Source organism: Zingiber officinale, chromosome 1A (genome assembly GCF_018446385.1).
Source record: "Zingiber officinale cultivar Zhangliang chromosome 1A, Zo_v1.1, whole genome shotgun sequence".
NCBI classification, from domain to species: Eukaryota; Viridiplantae; Streptophyta; class Magnoliopsida; order Zingiberales; family Zingiberaceae; genus Zingiber; species Zingiber officinale.
In genome coordinates, this window is record NC_055987.1 from 24435438 (window position 1) to 24456865 (window position 21428).

Consider the following 21428-nt stretch of genomic DNA (forward strand, 5'->3'; position numbering starts at 1 on the left):
GTAGATAATGCCTTTATTATTTTTATAAAAAAAATAACACAAAAGATAAACAGAAGGTGAATGAAATAATCAATTTTGCAAATAATAATAAAATTAAACTAAATTCAATTTTTTTACATGCATAAATTAATTTAATCAAGCTAAGTATGATTTAGGAACCCAAAGGTTTTACCTACTGGGTTTATCAAATATTTTCTAGGAATATAATTTCTAGCTACTTTTACAATTTGACCTCTATGGTTTCTTAAATACTAGTTAAGCCCTCCAATATTTCTAGAATATGAAATTTGTTAGAAATTCAAATTAAAGCATTCAGAGTCCTTTTTCAACAAATCTATTTCTCTTTTAGTTTTCTATTTTCTATTTGAATATTATCAAAATGTTCTAACGGATAAGTTATTGCTAATTTAATTTTTAGATCAAGGTTATCTTTTTTTTAATTTAATATACTTGGACTTTTATTTGAACAATGATCTAGACATAAGTTTAATACCATCATATAACTGTTCATGTAGAAGTCATACCTCACTTACTATGTTATCAGATTCATAGTTAATTCTCCTCCTTCATTTTTGCTTTTTTCAGAAGTGGCTCCTCCTTCATCAATGCTTGCTTCTTGATGACTTGCCATCAGTATTATTCCAACATACTCCTCACGCTTGGACTCTTCTGAGGATGACTCATCTCATGTTCCTTTGAGGTTCTTGTATTTAGATTTTCTTGATCCTTTGTCCTTAAGTCTGAGGCAATTATCTGTGATATGTTCTTCTTCATTATAGTTGTAGCATCATTTTTTTCTTTGTCCTGGAATGAACTTCTTGGCATGCATCTTATTAAATTTGTAAGTTTTAAAAAATTTATTCAATTTTCTTACCGCATAAGCTCTTTCATCTTTGTCAGCTGATGAGTTTGAATCTGGTTTCGATTCGTTCTTCTTGGCTTTGAGTGTCAATTTCTGAGTTGAGTTTTCTTCTCTTTTTTTTAAACCAACACATCTCGACTCATGTAATTGGAAAGTGGAAAATAGATTTTCTAATGTACTTATCTCGAGATCCTTGGATATGTAAAATGAGTCTACTATAGATGTCCACTTGGGAATTCTCGAAAAAATATTTAACGCATACCTCAGTGAATCTCAATTTGTTACAATTTCTCCGAGATTCGTGAGTCCGGTGATCATCTCTTTGATTCTTGCGTGTAGATGATCTACTGCCTCTTCCTTTTCCATCTGGAGTTTGCTGAGTTGGTTCCAAAGTAGGTTCCATCTTGTGAGTATATATAGCTTCCGAGGTCACTTCGTGTAGTTCTAGGAACTTCTCTCAAAGTTCTTTAGCTGAGTTGTAGTTATCGATCTGATTAACTTCTTAGGGAAGAAGAACGCTCAGCAAATAAAACTCTACTTTGTCATTTACGAAGAAGTCATTCTGCTCCTTTTTGCTCCAGAGATGTTCTTCTTTTTCCTTGCCTTGCTGATCTCTAGGTGCTATAAAGCCATATTTAATGGTTAGAAAATTTTCAAAGGCTATTTTAAAGAATATCTCCATTCTCTTTTTCCATGTTGTAAAATCCCCCTCGAGCTTCAATGGATGAATGCTCGCTTTGGCCATCTCCTTGTTGCTTCAGTTGGCGGTTAGTCTTTCTAAAGTGAACCAAGCTCTAATATCACTTGTTGGTCTCAGTAGGGGTGAATAACCCTAAAATAAGGTTAGCACTTCTGTTGCTTCTAAGCTTAGCAAGGAACATACGTTAATTCAAAATAAAAACATAAACATAGAAAAGAGACAAAAGCATATACTTGGTTACAACCACGGAGGTTATTAATCTAAGACAATGAAAACTTACTAAAATCTCCTTCATTTAAGGAGGAGTAACCTCTTACAATAGTTAAGCACAAACAAGATGAAAATTGAATTACAAAGTGAAAGTATAGAGTGTTTTGTTGTGTTTAACTTCAAAGACCACAACACTATTTATATCCCACCAGTCGAACTAGATGTTTGCTGATGTGGCAGCTCCCGAGCGCCTGGAGCCAGTCGAGGCACCTGGATATGGTCGCCTCAATCCACTCCGCAATGGTTCTTCGTCAGTGGCTTATCGGCTTCTGGGCGTCTGGACTCGGTCCGAGTGCTTGGAGTTTGTTGATGTGGACTCTAGCTTTGATCCTCTACACACGGGGTCATCAACGTGGCCTGGACATCTCCAGGTGCCTATACCTAATCCGAACGCCTCACCCAAACCCAATTCCGATCTTCTCCTCCAATAGTCTTCCTCCCCGACTTCTCGTCCCTCAAAAGTACCGTGCGCATCCTTTTTGTTCGCCAATGTACTCTTCTGCAGCTCCTCATCCCTCGGATACACCAAGCTCGTCAACTCGATTCTCATGCCATCTTTCTTGCTCATTGCATTTTCCATTTGACTTCTTGTATTCCTAAGTTCCTGCACACTTAGATATAAGGCATCAAACCACAGAGCCTAACTTAACCTAGCTGATTACATCAAAACTTACCTAGGGTGCTTACACTAGCAACATAATGTTGGAGTAATCTATGTGCCCTAGGTTTTGATGTTTGGGTAAAGGTTTAAGTTAGGTTTATTATTGTATTTGATATGCATTGTGAGTGTGTAGGATACAGGTACAACAAGAAAAGTCTAAGTGTGATCTTGGTAAAGAAAAAGTCCAAGTGTGATCTTGGCAAAGAAAAAGTCCAAGGGTGAGTCTTAGCGGTGTAAGTCTAAGTATGTAGTCTCGACAACGTAAGTCCAAGTGTGACTTGGCAAAGGATGAAGTCTCGGAGCATGGCTCTTGGCGGTGAAGACCCGACAACAATGACAAGGCTGATGGAAGCTCCAGAAGACAACAGGCTAAAGATGGGGAGGCATATGAGAAACGCAAGGTTAATGGAGGAGGCTAAAAGGATAGGTCTAGATTGTGCAAGCAAAGACAAGTGCATGAGAGATTGTACTCAGGGCAAAATACTAAGTTTATAATTTACTGTAGCAGTCAACTGGTTACTGTAGTAGTCGGCTGGTTTCTGTAGCAGTCGACTAATACACTGTAACAATCAAATGGTAGTCGACCGTTGGGGTGTAACGACTAGTGGAAGGAAACACAACTTATATTTTCTCCCAAGCTTTATTTAAGAGAGTTCAAGGTGGTTGGCCATGGTTGATGAAATAAACTTAGTTAAAGTCTATTAGAAGTCTCCTAAGTACTCTAAGCTTCTCTTGTGATCTAAGGGTGTTTAGATCAAGATTGTGGTGAGGTTTCTCCACCAAGAAGGAGGTTTGAGATAGCTAGAGTGTTTCGGGGAGTCATCCATCGATGGATCAAGATCATCCACCTTACAAATAGCCTTAGAGTAGGAGCCTTATCTCCGAACCACGTAAAGAATCATGTCTTTATGGTTTGCTTGTCTTCATTCTTCTTGTTTTAGTTTAGTTTTCTATTTGTTAGTTTGTTTTGTATTTCACTATGCACTAACATTATAGGAAGCAAACGATTTGAGTGAGACGCTATTCACCCTCTTCCCCTATAGCGGACGTCAAGGTCCCAACACATAATACTCATGAATAGGAGATAAATATGGATTTACTTTTTCGGTTTAGTACATTCCCAAGTAATATGGTCATTTTTGCCACAGTTATAGAAAATTATCTTGCTTTTAAATTTCTATTCATGCTTCTTCCTGTTGTACTTCTTCTTATTTAGGCCTAGCCTATCAACAATAGGTTTTACAACTTCTTTTCATTTTCCCATGTTTTAAAATCAATTGCTCTTATTCTTGGATCCGGATGTACTATCAGAACCATCAGCTACAAAAACTTGTCCAAAAATCCTTGCGGATTCTATTCTCTCTGCCTGCAGTTCAATATGTCATGAGACATTAGCAAAAGTCTTAATAATGTTGTTGTAAGTTAGATTCTATTTTATCGTCTCCCAAGAATTAGGAAGGAAACAAATTACTATCTAAACTTGTTGTTTATCAGTTAACTTGTAACCAGCAAATCTTAGCTCCCGAATCATATTAGTCATTTCCCTCAGATGTTGGGCCATGATTACATTCAGACATTTTTTATAGTTGTCAAACTTAATTATTAGTTTACAAAGTTTACTTGATATTACTCTACTGTACCTTTCTCTCAGGCAACCCGGACATCATGAGCCAATAGATATGGCTCATATTCATAGACCAAGTCATCTACTATTGAACTAATCAATATACCCTTAGCAGTAGTCTTTTTTTCTTCCATTCCTTATAGGCATCAAGATCACATTTATGTTGTGTTGTAAAACTATCAGTAGGTTCTTCCAAAAACTAATTTACAGTCTCTAGAATTTTGTGTTTGATAAGAACACATTGTATCTTGAGATATCATATCTTGTGTAATTTATATGTATGAAATTTATGATTGACTTGAATTGGTTTACAAAATCAAGTGGTAACTAAGTTATCACTTATCATTCATATGATCCAATATAATCAATATTGATTAATTATCTTACACACATCCCATCAAATAAACTAATCCTTAAGTAAACAAATCATGAAATGAACTCATCATTTAAATGAACTAATCATTATTTTAAGAATGTTAACACATAACATTCTTCAAGTTTGTTAACTCAAAACAAAACATTTTCAAATTTGTTAAGTCATGACAATTTCAAGTTTATTAACACATACAAAATATTAGAAACAAATCTACGAAAGCATATAGGTAACTATTACTCCTACTAGGATAGACACTAATACAATAGAAATCAATACAATCCCTATCTTCCTAGGTTTAACTAGGACAATCTTAGGCAAAAACCAGCTACAAGATTCTCTATTAGATCCTGATGTAGATCCTCTTCTAGATCCTCCTCGATCTCTTTAAGATTCTTTTGATCCACAAAGTTAAGTGACTCCATGAACAACTCTGCATATGTTATGCACCCTTCATAGCACCCCCTACATGGTGTGCAACCTCCTTGGGATGCCCTAGCAATGATCGAATGAAAGCCTAGATCCTATAATTATTCAGGATTTGAAAATCTTGCTTCTCAAGTTTCTAGAATAATTGATCGAGTCTTCCAATGTGTCCCTTGACTCCATAAATTGAGCCATATTCTATCTCCTAAATCACCTCCCTCAACTCATTTCATCGCATATCGTGATGAGTCATCGTGTATATCATTCGTGACATTTGAAATTAAAAATAATAATGTTAGTACAAAATTGACAAACCAATAACAAAAGAGGGTAAATTCAATTCACACATGGATAGAACCAATATATAGAATACTTAAGCAACCAAAAAAATTTGTTTGCTTGAGGAGCTCTAGTCAACTTACACACTGGACTAATCAATTGATTATTACTATCTTATTCAATGAGTCTACAATTGATTTAGGAAGCTGGATCTCGAATATTAGCTTGGTATATTATCCTCGTTAGAACTAATCTAATTAGATAGAGATCCTTATATCAAGATATGTGCAACTTAAGTCATTTACTCAATTTCAAATTTATTGATCAAACCTAAGTTTGTTTGATTAAACTAAGGCACGTTAGATTAAATTTAACTTATTTGATCAAATCTGATATAATAAAATAAATCTGATTCATTTGATCAAATCTGACCCAATCTAATTCAAATAGTAAATTATAAAGTTTAATAACAATTAATTAAATCCATGAATCAATTGACCCAAAGTATGAATACCAACATGCATTAATAAAAATATATATATTAACTTTTTTTAAAAAAACACAGATTTTGCCATAAAAAAATGCTAACATTTTTATATATTAATTAAAATCCAATGTTTCCTCATCTTTCGTCGCTGGCCGGCCATGGACACCAATCGCTAACCATCCGACATAGTTGCCAACTCCTGCAACTCACATTTTTCACTAGAAGAATAGTATTTATGGGTGTATAAAAATGAACCTGACCTAATTACTCAAAGTTGATCCGAAAAAAATCAGGTTCGAGTTGGACATTTTTTAGTTCGGGTCGGGTTCGGGTTGGAGGATTTTCAAATTAAAAATTTTTGGGTTAGGTCGAGTCGAGTTTAGGTTGACATGGTTTGACCCAAATATAGGGTTCAATGGATTTTTTTAAGTTTAAATCAAATTGTATTTTAAAAATTAAGATATTTTTAAATATATTAATATAAATGTTAGTATAATAATGATGAAGTATTGAGATAAAAGTAAAGAATTATAGGGGAAATAACAAAAAAAAAGTCATTTTGAATTGATTTTTTGAGTTATCTGAGTCGGGTTCAGGTTGGTCAAGTTCGGATTTGGAGTCGGGTTTGGGTTGGTCAGGTTCGGATTTAGATTCAGGTTCGGATTTAGAGGTTTCTGGTTGAATTCGAGTTCGGATTGGGTTAAAAAAAATTTAACCCGACCCAACTCGAATTGGCACCTTTAGCATTTTCCCATCAATAGGCGACACTAGGAAATCACAATTCCCGAAGTGAGTCACAGGAAAGTAACTATGCCACAATGCCACGTGGCAGAGCCACATTGTGCCAGAAAAGTGCGACTGTATCGCGATTTCACCATCACCGGGCGCAGAGCAGCAAACAAGAAAATAGGATGCCTATGACTGCGTCATGAGCCAGCAACCGAGCCATAGTTTGGCAATCGTATTAGTTGCAGCAGAGACTATTGCAGCAAAAGCGTAAGTTGCGAGCGCCAGAAACCATGTCGGGTGGCTAGTGATTAGCGTCCATGGCTGGCGAGTGCCAGAAACCATGTTGGGAGGCCGATGATCAATGGAAGTGGCTGGCAACCACATTCAACGTGGAATGGACGTTGTGTGGTGAAAAAAGGGATAGAGGAAATTGCAAATTATGATTTTTGTTGCTCGATTCTTTGTTCATTTCAAAAGAATTTTCGTTTGTCGAACCATGCTTTAATACCATTGTTGATTCTAAAGCATGAAATACATAAACAAAATCTATAAATACTTGTAGTGGATTGCAGTAAAATTTGTTTTTCGTGCTTATCGTTGGAAGAGTGATCACATAATCTAAAAGCCCTTTATAAGTCCACAAGCCAAATCCCTCTTTAAGCAGATGTTCCTCTTGCAAAGACGAAGACTATTCTCGATTACCAAAACACCAAGAGTTCCAACAGCCCCTCGTATCTCTACTTGGATGCATTAATAAAGGAGGTAAGTGGGAAATTTGTGCACGATGGAGTTTCGTGATAAATGCAGGCCCACTACCCCACTACCAATAAGCATCCCTGCTCGGGAATGTCCTAGCATACCATCCAAGTTGTAGGATCACCCCTAGTTGGGGATATCTCCCTTGGATTCCTACCCCTCCGCTCAATTTACTTCATCATCCCTGCTACTGTCCCAAGTTGCGAGAGTCTCACTACCTACAGAGATCTCCACTGGACATCATTATCTGAGGCTATGAGAGTCTCCCTACCTACGGAGATCTCACCTGGATATCACTGTCCGAGGCTACAAGAATCTCTTATGTGGAGATCTACCCTAGATATCACTGTCCGTAGCTATGAGAGTCTTTGTACTTACAGAGATCTCCATTGGATGGACTTTTGGATGCTTCCATAAGGATGGACTTTTGGATGCTTCCATAAATGAGAGTCGCATATTCCAACTCCATAAGGATGGACTTTTGGACTCATTTGATTTTGAATCATATGAGATATGTGAATCTTGTCTTCAAGGCAAGATGACAAAGACTCCATTTAGTGGACATAGCGAAAGAGCTAATGACTTGTTATGACTCATACATACAGATGTATGTGGCCCTTTCAGAATAGCAGCTAGAGGAGGCTACCATTACTTTTACTGATGATTTCAGTAGATATGGTTATGTATATCTAATGCGACATAAGTCAGAATCCTTTGAAAAGTTCAAAGAATTCAAGAATGAAGTACAAAATCAACTTGGTAAGAATATTAAGATGCTTTGATCAAATCGAGGTGGGGAATATCTTAGCCAAGAGTTTCATGATCATCTCGTTGAGTGTGAGATAATATCTCAACTCATTCCACCTGGAACACCACAATGGAATGGTGTATCAAAAAGGAGAAATCGTACTTTATTAGATATGGTACGAATGATGATGAGTCAAACAGAACTTTCTGCTTCCTTCTGGGGGCATGCTCTAGAGACGGCCACTTTCACACTTAATTGTGTTTCATCCAAGGCTGTCATAAAGACACCATATACTCTATGGACTGGGAAGAGTCCCAAGATGTCTTTCATGAACATTTGGGATGTGAGGCTTATGTTCGACGACAAGTCTCCAATAAATTAGGACCCAAATCAGACAAGTGCTATTTTGTAGGACATCCTAAGGAAACAAAGAGATATTACTTTTATAATCCCACGCAAGGCAAAGTGTTTGCTGCCAGAATTGGTATCTTTCTAGAAAGGGAGTTTATTTCTAGAAGAACTAGCGGGAGTATTGTCGATCTTGAAGAAATTCAAGATACACAAACTAGCACCGATGCCTTGATGGAAACTAAACAGGAACCACAAGATATTGTGGATCATGATTTTGTTACACCACAAGAAGTTATGGAACAACAACCTGTTCAAGTAGCACAAGCTCTACGCAGATCTGATAGGACCCGTTGTCAACCTGAGAGATACTCTTTTCTCTTGTTTCACCATGGTGATGTAGAGCTTATTGGTCTCAATGAGCCTACATCGTATCAGGAAGCTGTACAAGGCTCAGATTATGAGAAATGACTAGGGGCCATGAGATCCGAAATGAAATCCATGTACACTAACCAAATATGGACTTTGGTTGATCCACCTGAAGGGATCAAACCCATTGGGTGTAAGTGGGTCTTTAAAGTGAAGACAGACATGGATGGTCATATGCATACCTATAAAGGTAGATTGGTGGCTAAAGGATTCAAGCAAATTCATGGTATAGACTATGATGAAACCTTTTCACCTGTTGTGATGTTCAAGTCCATTCGGATCATGCTTGCTATTGCAACTTATTATAATTATGAGATCTGGCAGATGGATGTCAAAACTGCATTTCTTAACAGAAATCTACTCGAGGATGTGTACATGACACAACCTGAGGGTTTTGTAGATTCCAAGAATGTTGGAAAGGTGTGTAAGTTGTAAAGATCCATTTATGGATTAAAGCAAGCTTCTAGAAGCTGGAATCTTCAATTCGATGATGCAATCAAAACGTTTGGTTTCATTAAGAATGAAGATGAACCTTGTGTCTACAAGAAGGTTAGTGGGAGCACAGTCATCTTTCTCATATTGTATGTAGATGACATACTTCTCATTGGAAATGATATCCCTACTCTTTAATCAGTGAAGACATGGCTTGAGAATTATTTTTCAATGAAATACTTAGGTGAAGCAGCCTACATTTTAAGTCTTAAGATCTATAGAGATAGATCTAAAAGATTGCTTGGTCTAAGTCAGAGTACATATATTGACAAGGTGCTTAAACGTTTTGCCATGGAGAATTCCAAGAAGGGATTCCTACCTATGTCACATGGTGTGAGTCTTTCGAAGACTCAATGCCCCTCTTCTAAGGAAGAAAGGGACCACATGGATCAGATTCCTTATGCATCTGCAATAGGGTCTATCATGTACGTCATGCTTTGTACTCGCCCAGATGCCTCGTATGTGTTAAGCATGATGAGTAGATATCAGTCGGATCCAGGTGAAGGTCATTGGACAACAGTCAAGAATATTCTTAAGTGTAGCGCCTGGAAAATTCTCAAAATACTTTTATAAATATCCTAGTATTTTTTCAGAATTTTAGGATATTTTTATGGAATTTTTAGAGTATCGGAAGTAGCAAAAATAAATAGAAACGAAAAATAGCCTAAGCGGGAATTGAACCCGAGACCTATAAGACTCCAAGTCTTTTAGATAACTCTAGTAACCAAGTGAACCCAGCAGGGCCGTGCTGAAAGGAAAGAGAATAAATTATATTTATATTTAAGTTGGGCGAATTACCCACTTAATATAAATAGGAAAATTATTAAGTGGAGAATTGTTTTAACGACAATTCTTCTCCCTCAACCCTAGTCACGTCGCCCTCTCTCCCTCCTCTTCTCCTCTCGGCGCACCAAGCCCCAAGGGCTAGGGTTCTGTCCCAAAGGCTCCAAGAACACCTTCCGGCGATGACTCCGGCACGAGGACGTTCCTCTCCGCGAGAAGAGCACGTAGACGCAAGAAGATCGTCGAGGGAATCGTCTCCACCAGAAAACTAGCGACTAGAATCGTAAGAAATCTAGTGTAGGAGGTAAGAAACCCCTCACCTGCAGTATAAGTAGCTTTTCATATGATCGTATGTTTTAAAATTAGCTATATGTAGTGTTTCGACACATAGGGTGCATTTAACCCTCCTCGCAGATTTAGGGATTTAGTGAGCACCTCTAGATGGGCCAGACACGTTTTCCCTCTTTAGTGGAGGTTTTAGATGTTGCCGGGTGCCTAGAGGTGGTCTCCCTAATAGAAGGGAGAGTTGGGGTACACCAAGTATTCGATAAAATGCTTAGCTTAGTAAAATGTTACAGTTGGCGTTTTAATAGCTCAGTAAATGCAATAGAAGCGTTTAAATTAGTTTTTCTAGCCTTGCTATAGCTTATATGGGACTACGGTCCAATGGGTGGGCTCCTACAGTCGCCTCTAGGTTCAGATAACCTAGCATTAGGTTCAAACAATCTAATAAAAGCAAGACAAGATATTCAGCTTATAGTTCAGTATTTTACTTTATTCCGTGGCACTGTACTCGACTAGATGTCCTTGGGTTGGGCTCCCATAGTCGTCCCTAGGTTTAGATAACCTAGTAACCCTACTAGATTTGGGATTTGCTACCTCGGGTCTAGTTAGGGATACGTGCACGGCAAGTACAGTTGCCGGGCCCATCAACAGTATGATTATCTATTTTCATCTATTTATGATAAATAGTTTTTCAAAAACCTCATGAAATATGTTATGTGAAAACAGTACAGCTTAGCATAAGTTAGCATTAGTTCAGTTCAATTTTATTTCAGTTTATTTCTTATAGATCCACATGATGGTTTTTAGGCTTAGCTATGATTGACATGTACCGTATGTGTTTATGCCATGATTTAGAATCCATAGTTAGCCATGTTCAGCATGTATTTTAAATAACTGTTTTAAAACATAAATTGCATCGTATGCATGTTTTGTGAGGTAGATGGTTTCTTACTAAGCTCCCAGGCTTACAGATACTCTTTTCCTTATACTGCAGATAAAGGTAAAGGAAAGATGGACTAGCGGAGGCTGGAGGACAATGCGATGAAGATGTGTGTGGGTGGAACTTGGAATAAAGATCTTAGGGATCTAGCAAGTTTTGTTTTAAGCATTAGAACTCTTTAGCATTTTATTTGTTCCGCACTTAAGTATGTTTAAATGCCATTATCTAGTGAATTATGCACTAGGCCAAGCTTAGAATACTAGATATTTGATGTTGTAATGTTTCCCAACCATTTTAGAACTTGTATATGTGATTTGGGCACAAAACAGTGCTGAAATCAGAACTCATCTGCAAAATCAGAAACCCCAATCGATCAGCCGATCGATTGGAGGCCCCCAATCGATCAGCCGATCGATTGGGGAGCTTGATTTCGCGAACAGTAAGCTCTGGAATCGATCAGGGAATTGGCCTCGCGAATAGAGAGCCTTGGAATCGATTCCTGGATCGATCAGCCGATCGATCCAGAATTTACCCCGTGCACAGTAGCGAGCTGAATCGATCAATGGATCGATCAACAAGTCTGGATCGATCAACCGATCGATCCAATCAAAGTTTTCGTATACAGTAGCATGCTGGATCGATCAGTGAATCGATCCGAACATCCCAATCGATCAGCCGATCGATTGAAATGCATGTTTCAGCTGGAAACACTTAAGTTCAGTCCTTAAACACATGTGAAGGCTAGATCTTCTCTTTGGAGTAAAAGGTACAACATTTAAAAAGGTATCTTTAAGAATCAGTTCAGATTTAGTAGTAATTGGCATGGGTTTAGTAAATTGTAAATTAGTTCACATTTCCACACCTTATAATATAGCTTAGCACAGCATAATGTGACGGTCCGGCCTCGCAGCCTAGTCAGTAGGAGGCGGGTCGTTACATTAAGTACTTGAGAATGACTCAAGATTATTGCTTGATCTTTGGAGGCGATGAAGAGCTTGTTGTAAAGGGTTACACCGATGCTAGCTTCCAAATTGACAAGGATGATTATAGATCGCAGCCAGGGTATGTATTTTGCTTAAATGGTGGCGCTGTGAGCTGGAAGAGTTCAAAGCAAGACACAGTCGCTGGTTCTACAACAGATGTTGAGTACATTGCTGCTTCAGCTGCAGTAAAGGAGGTTGTTTGGATCAGGAAGTTCATTACCGAGTTTGGTGTTGTTCCTAGTATAGCAAACCCAATAGACTTCTATTGTGATAATAATGGGGCTATTGCACAGGCTAAGGAACCTCGCTCTCATCAAAGATCCAAACATATACTACGGTGATTCCATCTCATTCGAGAGATCATCGATAGAGGATATATGAATATATGTAGAGTACAAACCGATGCTAACATTACGGATTCCTTGACTAAGGCTTTGGCATAAAGGAAGCATGATGGTCATACTAGGTCACTGGGTATTAGATATTTCAGTGATTGGCAGTAATGCTAGTGGGAGATTATTAGTATTAGCCCTAGTACCAATTATGAGATGATTGTAAAGGGCTCCTTTTGTATCATATTTTATTATTAATAAAGGAGGAGTTGGTTATTATATTTATTTCAATTTAGTGTCGAATGAATAAGTATAATAATGTCTTAGAGTAGGAGGTTCTAATCTACAACATATCAATTGGTTGAATTGATAGTGAGGTATTGTAGATATACATAGAACACTACTCTTAACTATTCCAAGTCAAACATTAATATCCAAGGACAATATTAATGCGTTGAGACTAGCATGTAGGTCAACGGATGACTTAATCTCACAAATCATGGATATAAGATATCAGGTTGACACATGGGTATATATTAGAAAATATATACTGAATGACCCGCTATGAGAATGTTTCATGGATCGTTATATGAGTGTCATAAATATTTTCATGTGACTATTAGTATGAATAGTCCTTAGACCTGAAGTCACTACGGTTCCCTATATAAGGAGTTGTATACTTTGGTACCGTCAAATGCCACCCGTAGTAGGGTGGACCATAAAGTTGATCACTGGGTATGCAATAAGTTATGCGAAGGGATGTGAGTGATGTAGATGGGATCTATCCTTTTCATATGACAGAAGTGATATCTATGGGTTCCTTGATTAGTAGAACACAAGAATGCATGGTCATACTTAAATGAGTCAATATGCGATATTGAGCTTATTTAATTGAGTGTGTCTACTTAGAGATCAAGAAACATAAAAATTGATAAGAGGATGACACACTCTATACCTCATTGATCAATCTAGATATCGAGGATAGAAAGATTGAGTCATACAAGATAATAGCCACAGAAAAGTTAAGTCGGATCTCGACATTCTCATCACTTGGGTAACAATAATGCCTTGCTAGATGTCACTCATTGCTTATGTATTTAAATGTTGATTTGGATACATTGTCAACGTTATGAGAACCTATTGGGTCACACACAAAGAACAAGTCAATGGAGATGGATTCATATGATGAATCATTGGATTAAGTCTAATTCAAATTGGACTCATTGAGTAAGACTCAGTTAAATCCAACTATTGAATTGAGTCCAATTCAAATTAGACTCATTGAATCAATTGGATTAATAATTAATGAGTTGGACTCATTATATGATTTCATGAATTAATTAATGAATAATGAGTTGGACTCATTATATGATTTCATGAAATTTGAATTCAGGAATGTACAACTTGAGTTACTCATACATTGGATGCATTGGATGAATAGTGAATAATTTGAATTGCTCATGCATTGCATGCATTGAATTCATTGGATGAAGAGTGAACCATTTGAATTGCACATGCATTGGATTCATTGGACAAAGACAAATATTAATGTCAATCAAGATAATTGACATTAAGGCATGAGGAAACTTTATGAATCTATAAAAAGGGGATTTTGGATTTATTTTCATGCTGAGTTTTTGGTGCTCTAGCTCTTCTTCCTCCTCCTCTCTTCCACTTGGCCGAAACCTCCAAGAAAGGTTGCTAGCACAACCTTTGGTTGTTTCATTCTCCACCTTGTGAGTTTGTGAGACAAATGAGATTTGTTCATGTGAATACCATAGAGGCGCGACCACTTGATCGCGCTAAGATCCGTATCTAAAGAAACATTGGAATCAGGATTGCGAAGGGCACGCAACAAAGATATAACTTTCTCATATAGATAATTAATACTTAGTATATAATTTCCTTTTGCATAGATCTATTAAAAAGGAATTAGATATTTTCTACTATATTTTCAAGTGTTTAGCGCTCTAATTCTTTATATTGATATCTTAAACTTCTTCAACTGCATTGTACTATTATCGGTGGTCTGCCTCTGAAAAGCATATTCCGACCGCATCAATAAGATTCAAATGTATATAAAAAATAAATTAACATTAAAAATAAAATGATTGAAAAGGGTGTACTTCAATGTCATCAATTGCAGTGTCACTAGACTTGGACGACGCTCGCCCTCTCATAGAATAAAATTCTCTTCAGTTAAGAAAAAAAAAAGTCAAGAACTATAATTTTATTTAAAATTATGTAAGCAGTTTAAAAATTTATTAAATTCGTTAATACAGTCTATTTAATTTAACATTTTTAAAAAAATAATTAGTTTTTTAAAAGAAATTTTTTATTTATATAATTAGAATTTTTATTAGAAAAGTACATAATTTTATAAAAAAAATAATCACATTATCAATTTTTCCCTTATATGTTTTTTTTTTTTTTTTTGCAAATTATCCCTTATTGCATATTATATAATTATCCACGTATTGGGATTTAGACGAGGGGAGATTTTAACCGTTCCTGTACCAAAACCTATTTTGTTAGCTCCTAATTAATCAAAAATTAAAAAAAAAACAAATTCATTAATAATAAACATTCTTTATATATCATTTTTCATTAGGATAGTATTAAATAATTAGAATTTGATTAATCAGAATATATTTTGTAAGTCATTATCAAAAATATTTTAATAATATCATATTTATATATTAATTACATGTATATATTATAATTCATTTTTAACTACATCAACAAAATTTACTATTCTCACTATTAGCCTTTGCATGCCCTGAGTTACTCTAATTGAGTTGGTAAGTTACTCTAATTGAGTTAGTATTTGGATTAGGATAATATTAAATGGTCAGAATCTGGTCAGTTAAAATATATACATACATGTATATACATGAACATTTTAGTAATATCATATGTATATATTAATTACATGTATGTACATGCATGTATTATAATTGAAAGATGGAGATTTCTAGCTGGACCATCAAAATTTACTGTTTGAATTATAAGGGGGTGTTTGGTTGATGGGTTTGAAAATGAGGGAATAGAATGATAGTAAAAGATAGTGTTTGGATTGTGGATTTGAGAATGATGTTTTGGGAATGATTATTAGATTGATGGGAATCAACTAAACCTATATAATTTGATGGGTTTCATTTTCATTCCTATTCTTATTTTATCCTACTATTAAACTCATACTCATAATCATTCCCATCATTTAATCAAACCGTCCCCTTAGATAACAAAAGTAAAATTTGAATTCTCTCTTTCACACGATATTGGGACCATAGTTTGCAAAATCGCGATCCGGATCGTAGGATCGTACGATTCTACGATCCGGAAACCCAAAATCGATCCAGGATCGTGCAGAATCGAGTTTTGCAGTAGAATCGCAGCAGGATCGGTAGGATCGGTAGGATCGGAACAGAATCGGTAGGATCGGAGCAGAATCGGAACAAAATCGGAGCAGGATCGGTAAAAGCTTTGAGAGGTCATAACTTTTGACTCAGATTGAACCATGGGGCCTATAATATATCAAATCAAAGCTCGTTCAGAGATCTTTAATAAATTTCAAATTTTATGCTTAACCACCCTATTTCAAAGTCAAAAAATATCATTTAAATCCTTTTCAGATGTCTAGGAAATTTTATCTTTTTTTTTTATTATCTTTTTTTCATCTTATTAGGGGTTTAAATTATTTAAACATATGTTTAACTATTTTTAGTTAGTTTTTTATCAATAATATCCTGTCATTTATTTTCGTCAAAATAATGAGTTTTTGGATACCTATTATCTAGTATTGTGTGACATCAACCAGTCTTTAGAAGATTATTTCCGGCGTTCATATTTGAATCAAATGATTCAATAGCTTCTATTATATACGTTAGGTGGCCTGTAAATTGAATTATCTTATAAACTAAGAAAATATTTATTACATTGAATGTGTTATTATTATTGTATTAATAGAAATTTTATATTTTTATCATTTTATGATATGAAAATATAAATATTATTACTATAAGAGAATAATAATTGAATTATAAATTAATTTAAATTTGTACATGTAGTAATATAATTTGAGGTGTTAGTGTAAATGATTGCATATATATACAAAATTAGTTATTTATTTATATGTAAATGAGATTTTTAGGTATTTTTTCTAATTATTAATCATGTATAATAAGATTTTAAGGGTTTTTGGTAGGATCGTACGATTCTACGATCCGATTCTGATCGATTCGATCCTGACCCTAAATCGATCCTGCGTAAGATCGTGATTCTACAAACTATGATTAGGACAGTGGAGAAACATTTAGCTTTGCACAGAAATCTCTGGAGATATCTGTGGAAGTAGTTGAATAGAAAGAATGATTGGCCTAACGACTGAGCTGGACTGCACCCTGCCCAGTTGGCAACCAGCTGCAAGCAGGCGCGTAGTAGCCCCCACCAGATGAGATCGATTATATTGCCTGAAGGACTCCATGGGGCAAGTCACTAACCCACGCCTCAGAAAAACCTTGTCCTCTTCGATCCGTTACACCCGTCCGTGAGCCAGTGCAGTCACGTTGCTGCTGCGACTGCGAGTTCAGGCTCAGCCTGATCAGCCTCAGCCTCAGGCACAGACCCAGCGCCTGCGACGTGATCGTCCTCGGGTGCAGGCCTCTGCATCGGCAAACCACGACCTTGGCTTTCCTCCTCTGCATGCCAATGTCATGCCGTGTGTATGCGCAGTTCAATTATGCATTCCCCTTTTTCCCTCTCTCTCTTTCTCTCTCCCTCTCTCTTTCGCGTTTCTGTACGTAGGATTGGATTGCAGATTCTTGATGCTCCTGCGGGAGGAGCTAGGGGGCTGCCTTCCCTTCAAAGCTCTGCATGCGACTCCGACGACCTGATGACCGACCAAAGACAGGGCTACGGATCGATGGATTGATGGATTGATCGATCGATGTATGCTTCCAAAAGCTGCCGCATCGATTGAATTATCTAATGCGAAATTAATCATAATAATTATTATATATATATATATATGCGATATTCATATGTACCGAGGATGATCGTTAATTAATTAGGGGACGTCAAATCTGCCCGAGTTAGAATGCTTGCGGGAAACGCAACAGATCTCGGAGGCTAAACGAACCCGTCGGAGCGTTAAAGTGCGAGCTAGCGATGTAGGGAGTCATTTCACAGTTTCCCTTCCGTTTGATTCCTTGGGGCAAGTAGCATTCCAGGAGGGGAAGGTTCTTTCTCTCTTTCTGGTGTGTGTGATCTGTGCGACTGGAATATGTGGGCGAGGTACGAGTGTGGTCAGCTTCGACTGCGATGTGTAACTGTTGCTGATGTTAACGTCGTACGTTTGTACATTAATTTTCCTCGCTCTCTCCGGCCCAGCCAAGAGAAAAAAAAAAAAAAACCCAAGTCATCGTTCATCTCTAGCTACTATTTGGCTCTATATATACCCCCTCTCCTTCTCCACATTTCCCTCGTCCTCTTCCGTTTCTCATTACATGTTTCCCAGCTCGTTTGGATCGGATCACCAGTCGCTGTTTGCTGGTGCAGCATCATGAAGATTCACAAGCTCTTCTAACAGAGAGCAGTGAGAATCTTGATGATGCTGCATCGGCAAATATTGACTAATTATTAGCACATGTCATGCAGATTAATAAGTCTTCGTTAACAGGTACTAATTAATTATTAACGCTTCTCTATACTCATCGACTACGCCAAATGAAATTTTTTAATTTTTTTCGTTTATATTTAGTTCGAGTATTACGTTGCATCTCGCAGAAGCAGCAGCTTTACAACAAAGATAGAAGTTGTCACAACTCACAAGTGTACTCTCTCCCTGGCTCCGGTGCCAAAATTACAAGTACAGAGTTCATGTCGTGCCACCACTGAGAACGACACACACTGATCCATTATCGCATGCAGCTGTTCAGTGCTTGTTTGTGACTCGTATACGTACAGTTATACAAGTCCATGTTCTAATATATATATGTCCATGTACTTTAGTTAAATCTTTGCAGAAAGAGCAACAGATTAATTTCCCAAGCCACTTGATAGTAAATCACGGTTTCTAGGTCCCTAAATTTTGGAGATTACACGCCGCCCCTAATGTTGACCATAGGTTGTTATATATGTATACTAGAAAAGAAAAAACAGTGCAACTTTTATGCAAATACACTTCAAGGTATTTAGGCATGCATTTAGCTTCAGTGTTTATGAAGGAAAATCTCTAGATATGATCATCTTTTTTTTTAGAAGCCACAAAGGATTTTTTTTTTTTTTTTCTTAAGAAGATTAGAATGAGAATTCCATTTCATCCATCTGCTACCTTAAATATAAGAATGAAATGGAAATAAAGATGAAATGAAAAACATATAATGGTCACGAAGTTAGACTTTCCCATATAATACATGGATATTGTTGGTTTTCCCATATAATTTTAAGCACATACAAAACAAACTAAAACATCTCAAAACTAAATCTCAGCTCGAAATAAGGTTTAGGACAGAGTAATATTATATTTTCTTGAGAATTGAAAATCTAAAATATGTTCAAATTGGAGAAATTTAGAGTAAAAGAACAAATTTAATATTTATATATTAGGGATCGATCAAACAACTAAAAAGTCACTCACTGCTCTAGACATTTTTATTAAAAAAAACTCTTTCATAGAATGATAGAATTTGTATTTATGAACTTGGACTTGTTAGCCTAAGAATTATATAACAACTTAACCAAACATTCATAGATGCCAACTAACTCAACCTTTTTATTTTCTCTGAATTTCCTGTGTTTTTTTAGCAATAATGATGCCACATAAAAGCAGAGACACTGTACTATCAGATTCTTCTTGGGCTTCGTTCACCCATTCACCTTCCTTTTCTCTCTCCCGTGCCCTTCTCCTAAACCTTGCCCTAACCTTATCCCTTTTGAGGTTCCTACGATCCGCCGCCGCCGCCGCGCTACTGTGGAAGGATCGGGAGCTCTGTCTTCGGACGGATTTAAGACGGACTCCGACTGGAGGTTCGCTGCGATGGAAGAAGAAAGGCGTGAGCTTTCGAGGTAATTTGTTCCCTCGCCTACGGATCTTTCCAATGACGACGTCCTCGACGGCTTCCGCTCTCCTTCTCGCCATCTTCCTTCTGCTTGTCGCCCCCTTGTCGCCTGGGAACTGCGCATCGACTGGCGAAGGTAACGCTCTCTTCTTCTCTTTCGGTGGGCCGGGGAAAAATCTGAGCTTCGCCACCGAGTTTGCCCTCTATGGCGATGCTGAGATGAATAGCTCGGAGGTGAGGGTGACGCGTGCGGCGAACGAGAGCTCCGGGCTTATGATTTACTGGAAACCAGTCAGATTCATCGGCACCAAGCCCGGGTTCTCTTCGTCCTTCTCGTTCTCTGTTTCGCCCGGCAATGGCGGAGGCCTAGCTTTCTTTTTATCTCCGGTCAGCGTTCCCTTGGAACCGGCGAATGGCGACTGGTCTAGGTTATCAACCAGTGTCGTTGCAGTGAAGTTTGTGACGGCAGCAAGCCTCGTCGAAGTCGATGTTGGCGGAGAACTTTTGACAAAAAGCGGTAATCTTTCCGACGATGGTTTGCTTCTCATCCTCAGCAGAGGAGAAAAATTGCATTCTTGGATTGATTACGACGGAGAATCGAAGAGAATAGAGGTCAGGCTTTGCCAGGATAAGGATCCAAAGGAATTCGCCCCTTCGATCTCTCACTCGATCGATTTGTCTTACATGTTGTGGAGGGAGGCGTCCTGGGTGGGTTTATCTTCCTGGAGTGGCAATTCCAGTCATGGCAGTAGCATATACTCGTGGAATTTTACAGAGAAGCATGGAGCTCCATACCTGATGCATTCCGAACCCCTGGATCCCAATTCGTTCGTGGTGCGATCGAAAGAGGGAAGTCGAACGAGGGCTTACCCGTGGGGAGTTTTCGTGGCGATGCTGGTTGCCGCTGCTTGCGGCGCAATTCTGACATTCTTCACCATGCTTGTCTGGTATGCGCTCGTCTCACGCCGTCCGGTGGCTCCTGTAGAATACCCTGCGCACGCAGCGGGAGTTGCATATGGAAAGATCGAATCAGTCGGAGACAAGGTCCTCGAGAATTGCAAGAAATAGGAAACTTTGAAGAACAGAGCCTCGCTTCGAATTTGTACGCTTTGCTTGCTCACTCCCTTGTACTTTGTAATTTCAGGACTCGATGGAAACTGTAGCTTTTGAAGCAAACTTCTCCAAATGCTATAATTTCCATCAAGATGTGGAACTGTTTCAACTCGATTATGCTTTTTTCTCTGTAATTGAACTCAAAACTGTGTTAGGTCATCGTTTCTTTCTTTCTTTTTCCTTTTTTGTATGCAGCGGATTGATTTTGGTGGATTAGCTTGAGCATTGCGCCTAACGTTGTAATTTATATAATTTCTAATTCAATCCTCTTCGATTGTTGAAATAAATACTCCTTTTGGTTGATCGTGAGAAATACTTTACCAATTTTGGAAACAAATATTCATTTTTTCTAGTACAATTTATCTCATTTTTAAAAATATTCTCTAGCTTTAAAAATGAGGGAGGCATTTGCATTCCTCACATACAAATTCCATGATCACGAAATCTAAAAAATTATATCGGAAAATATATATTCGTGCAAAATTAGCAATCGCACCCCCCCTTTTGTTTTTGTAGGAAAAAAAATCTTAACTACATTAAAGTAGTGCTAAAATCAATCTTAAAATTAACAAGACAAGAATCCAGCATGAAAAGGAGTCTTTTCAAATCCATACCAAGTATGACAGGTATTAATCCTCCCATTCAATGGTCATTAACAAGCAAGAGCAATTTAAGGGCATGCTATTTACACTTTCCTTGTAAATCCCTCCAATTCCAATCCAATGGCTGCGCACCGAACTCAGAATT

General features: G+C 37.4%; 1 protein-coding gene across 1 annotated transcript; it reads left to right on the plus strand.

Annotated features, from left to right (window-relative positions):
- Nucleotides 1-19304: 19304 nt before the first annotated feature.
- On the plus strand, nucleotides 19305-20855 carry LOC122021174 (L-type lectin-domain containing receptor kinase VIII.1-like). The gene has a single exon (XM_042579256.1). The coding sequence runs from the start codon at nucleotides 19320-19322 to the stop codon at nucleotides 20634-20636; it is 1317 nt and encodes a 438-aa protein (XP_042435190.1). The 5' UTR covers nucleotides 19305-19319; the 3' UTR covers nucleotides 20637-20855.
- Nucleotides 20856-21428: the final 573 nt, after the last annotated feature.

Bases quoted from the DNA above. Each gene is read 5' to 3' on its own strand.
- LOC122021174 (XM_042579256.1), top strand. From the start codon at position 19,320: ATGATGCCACATAAAAGCAGAGACACTGTACTATCAGATTCTTCTTGG.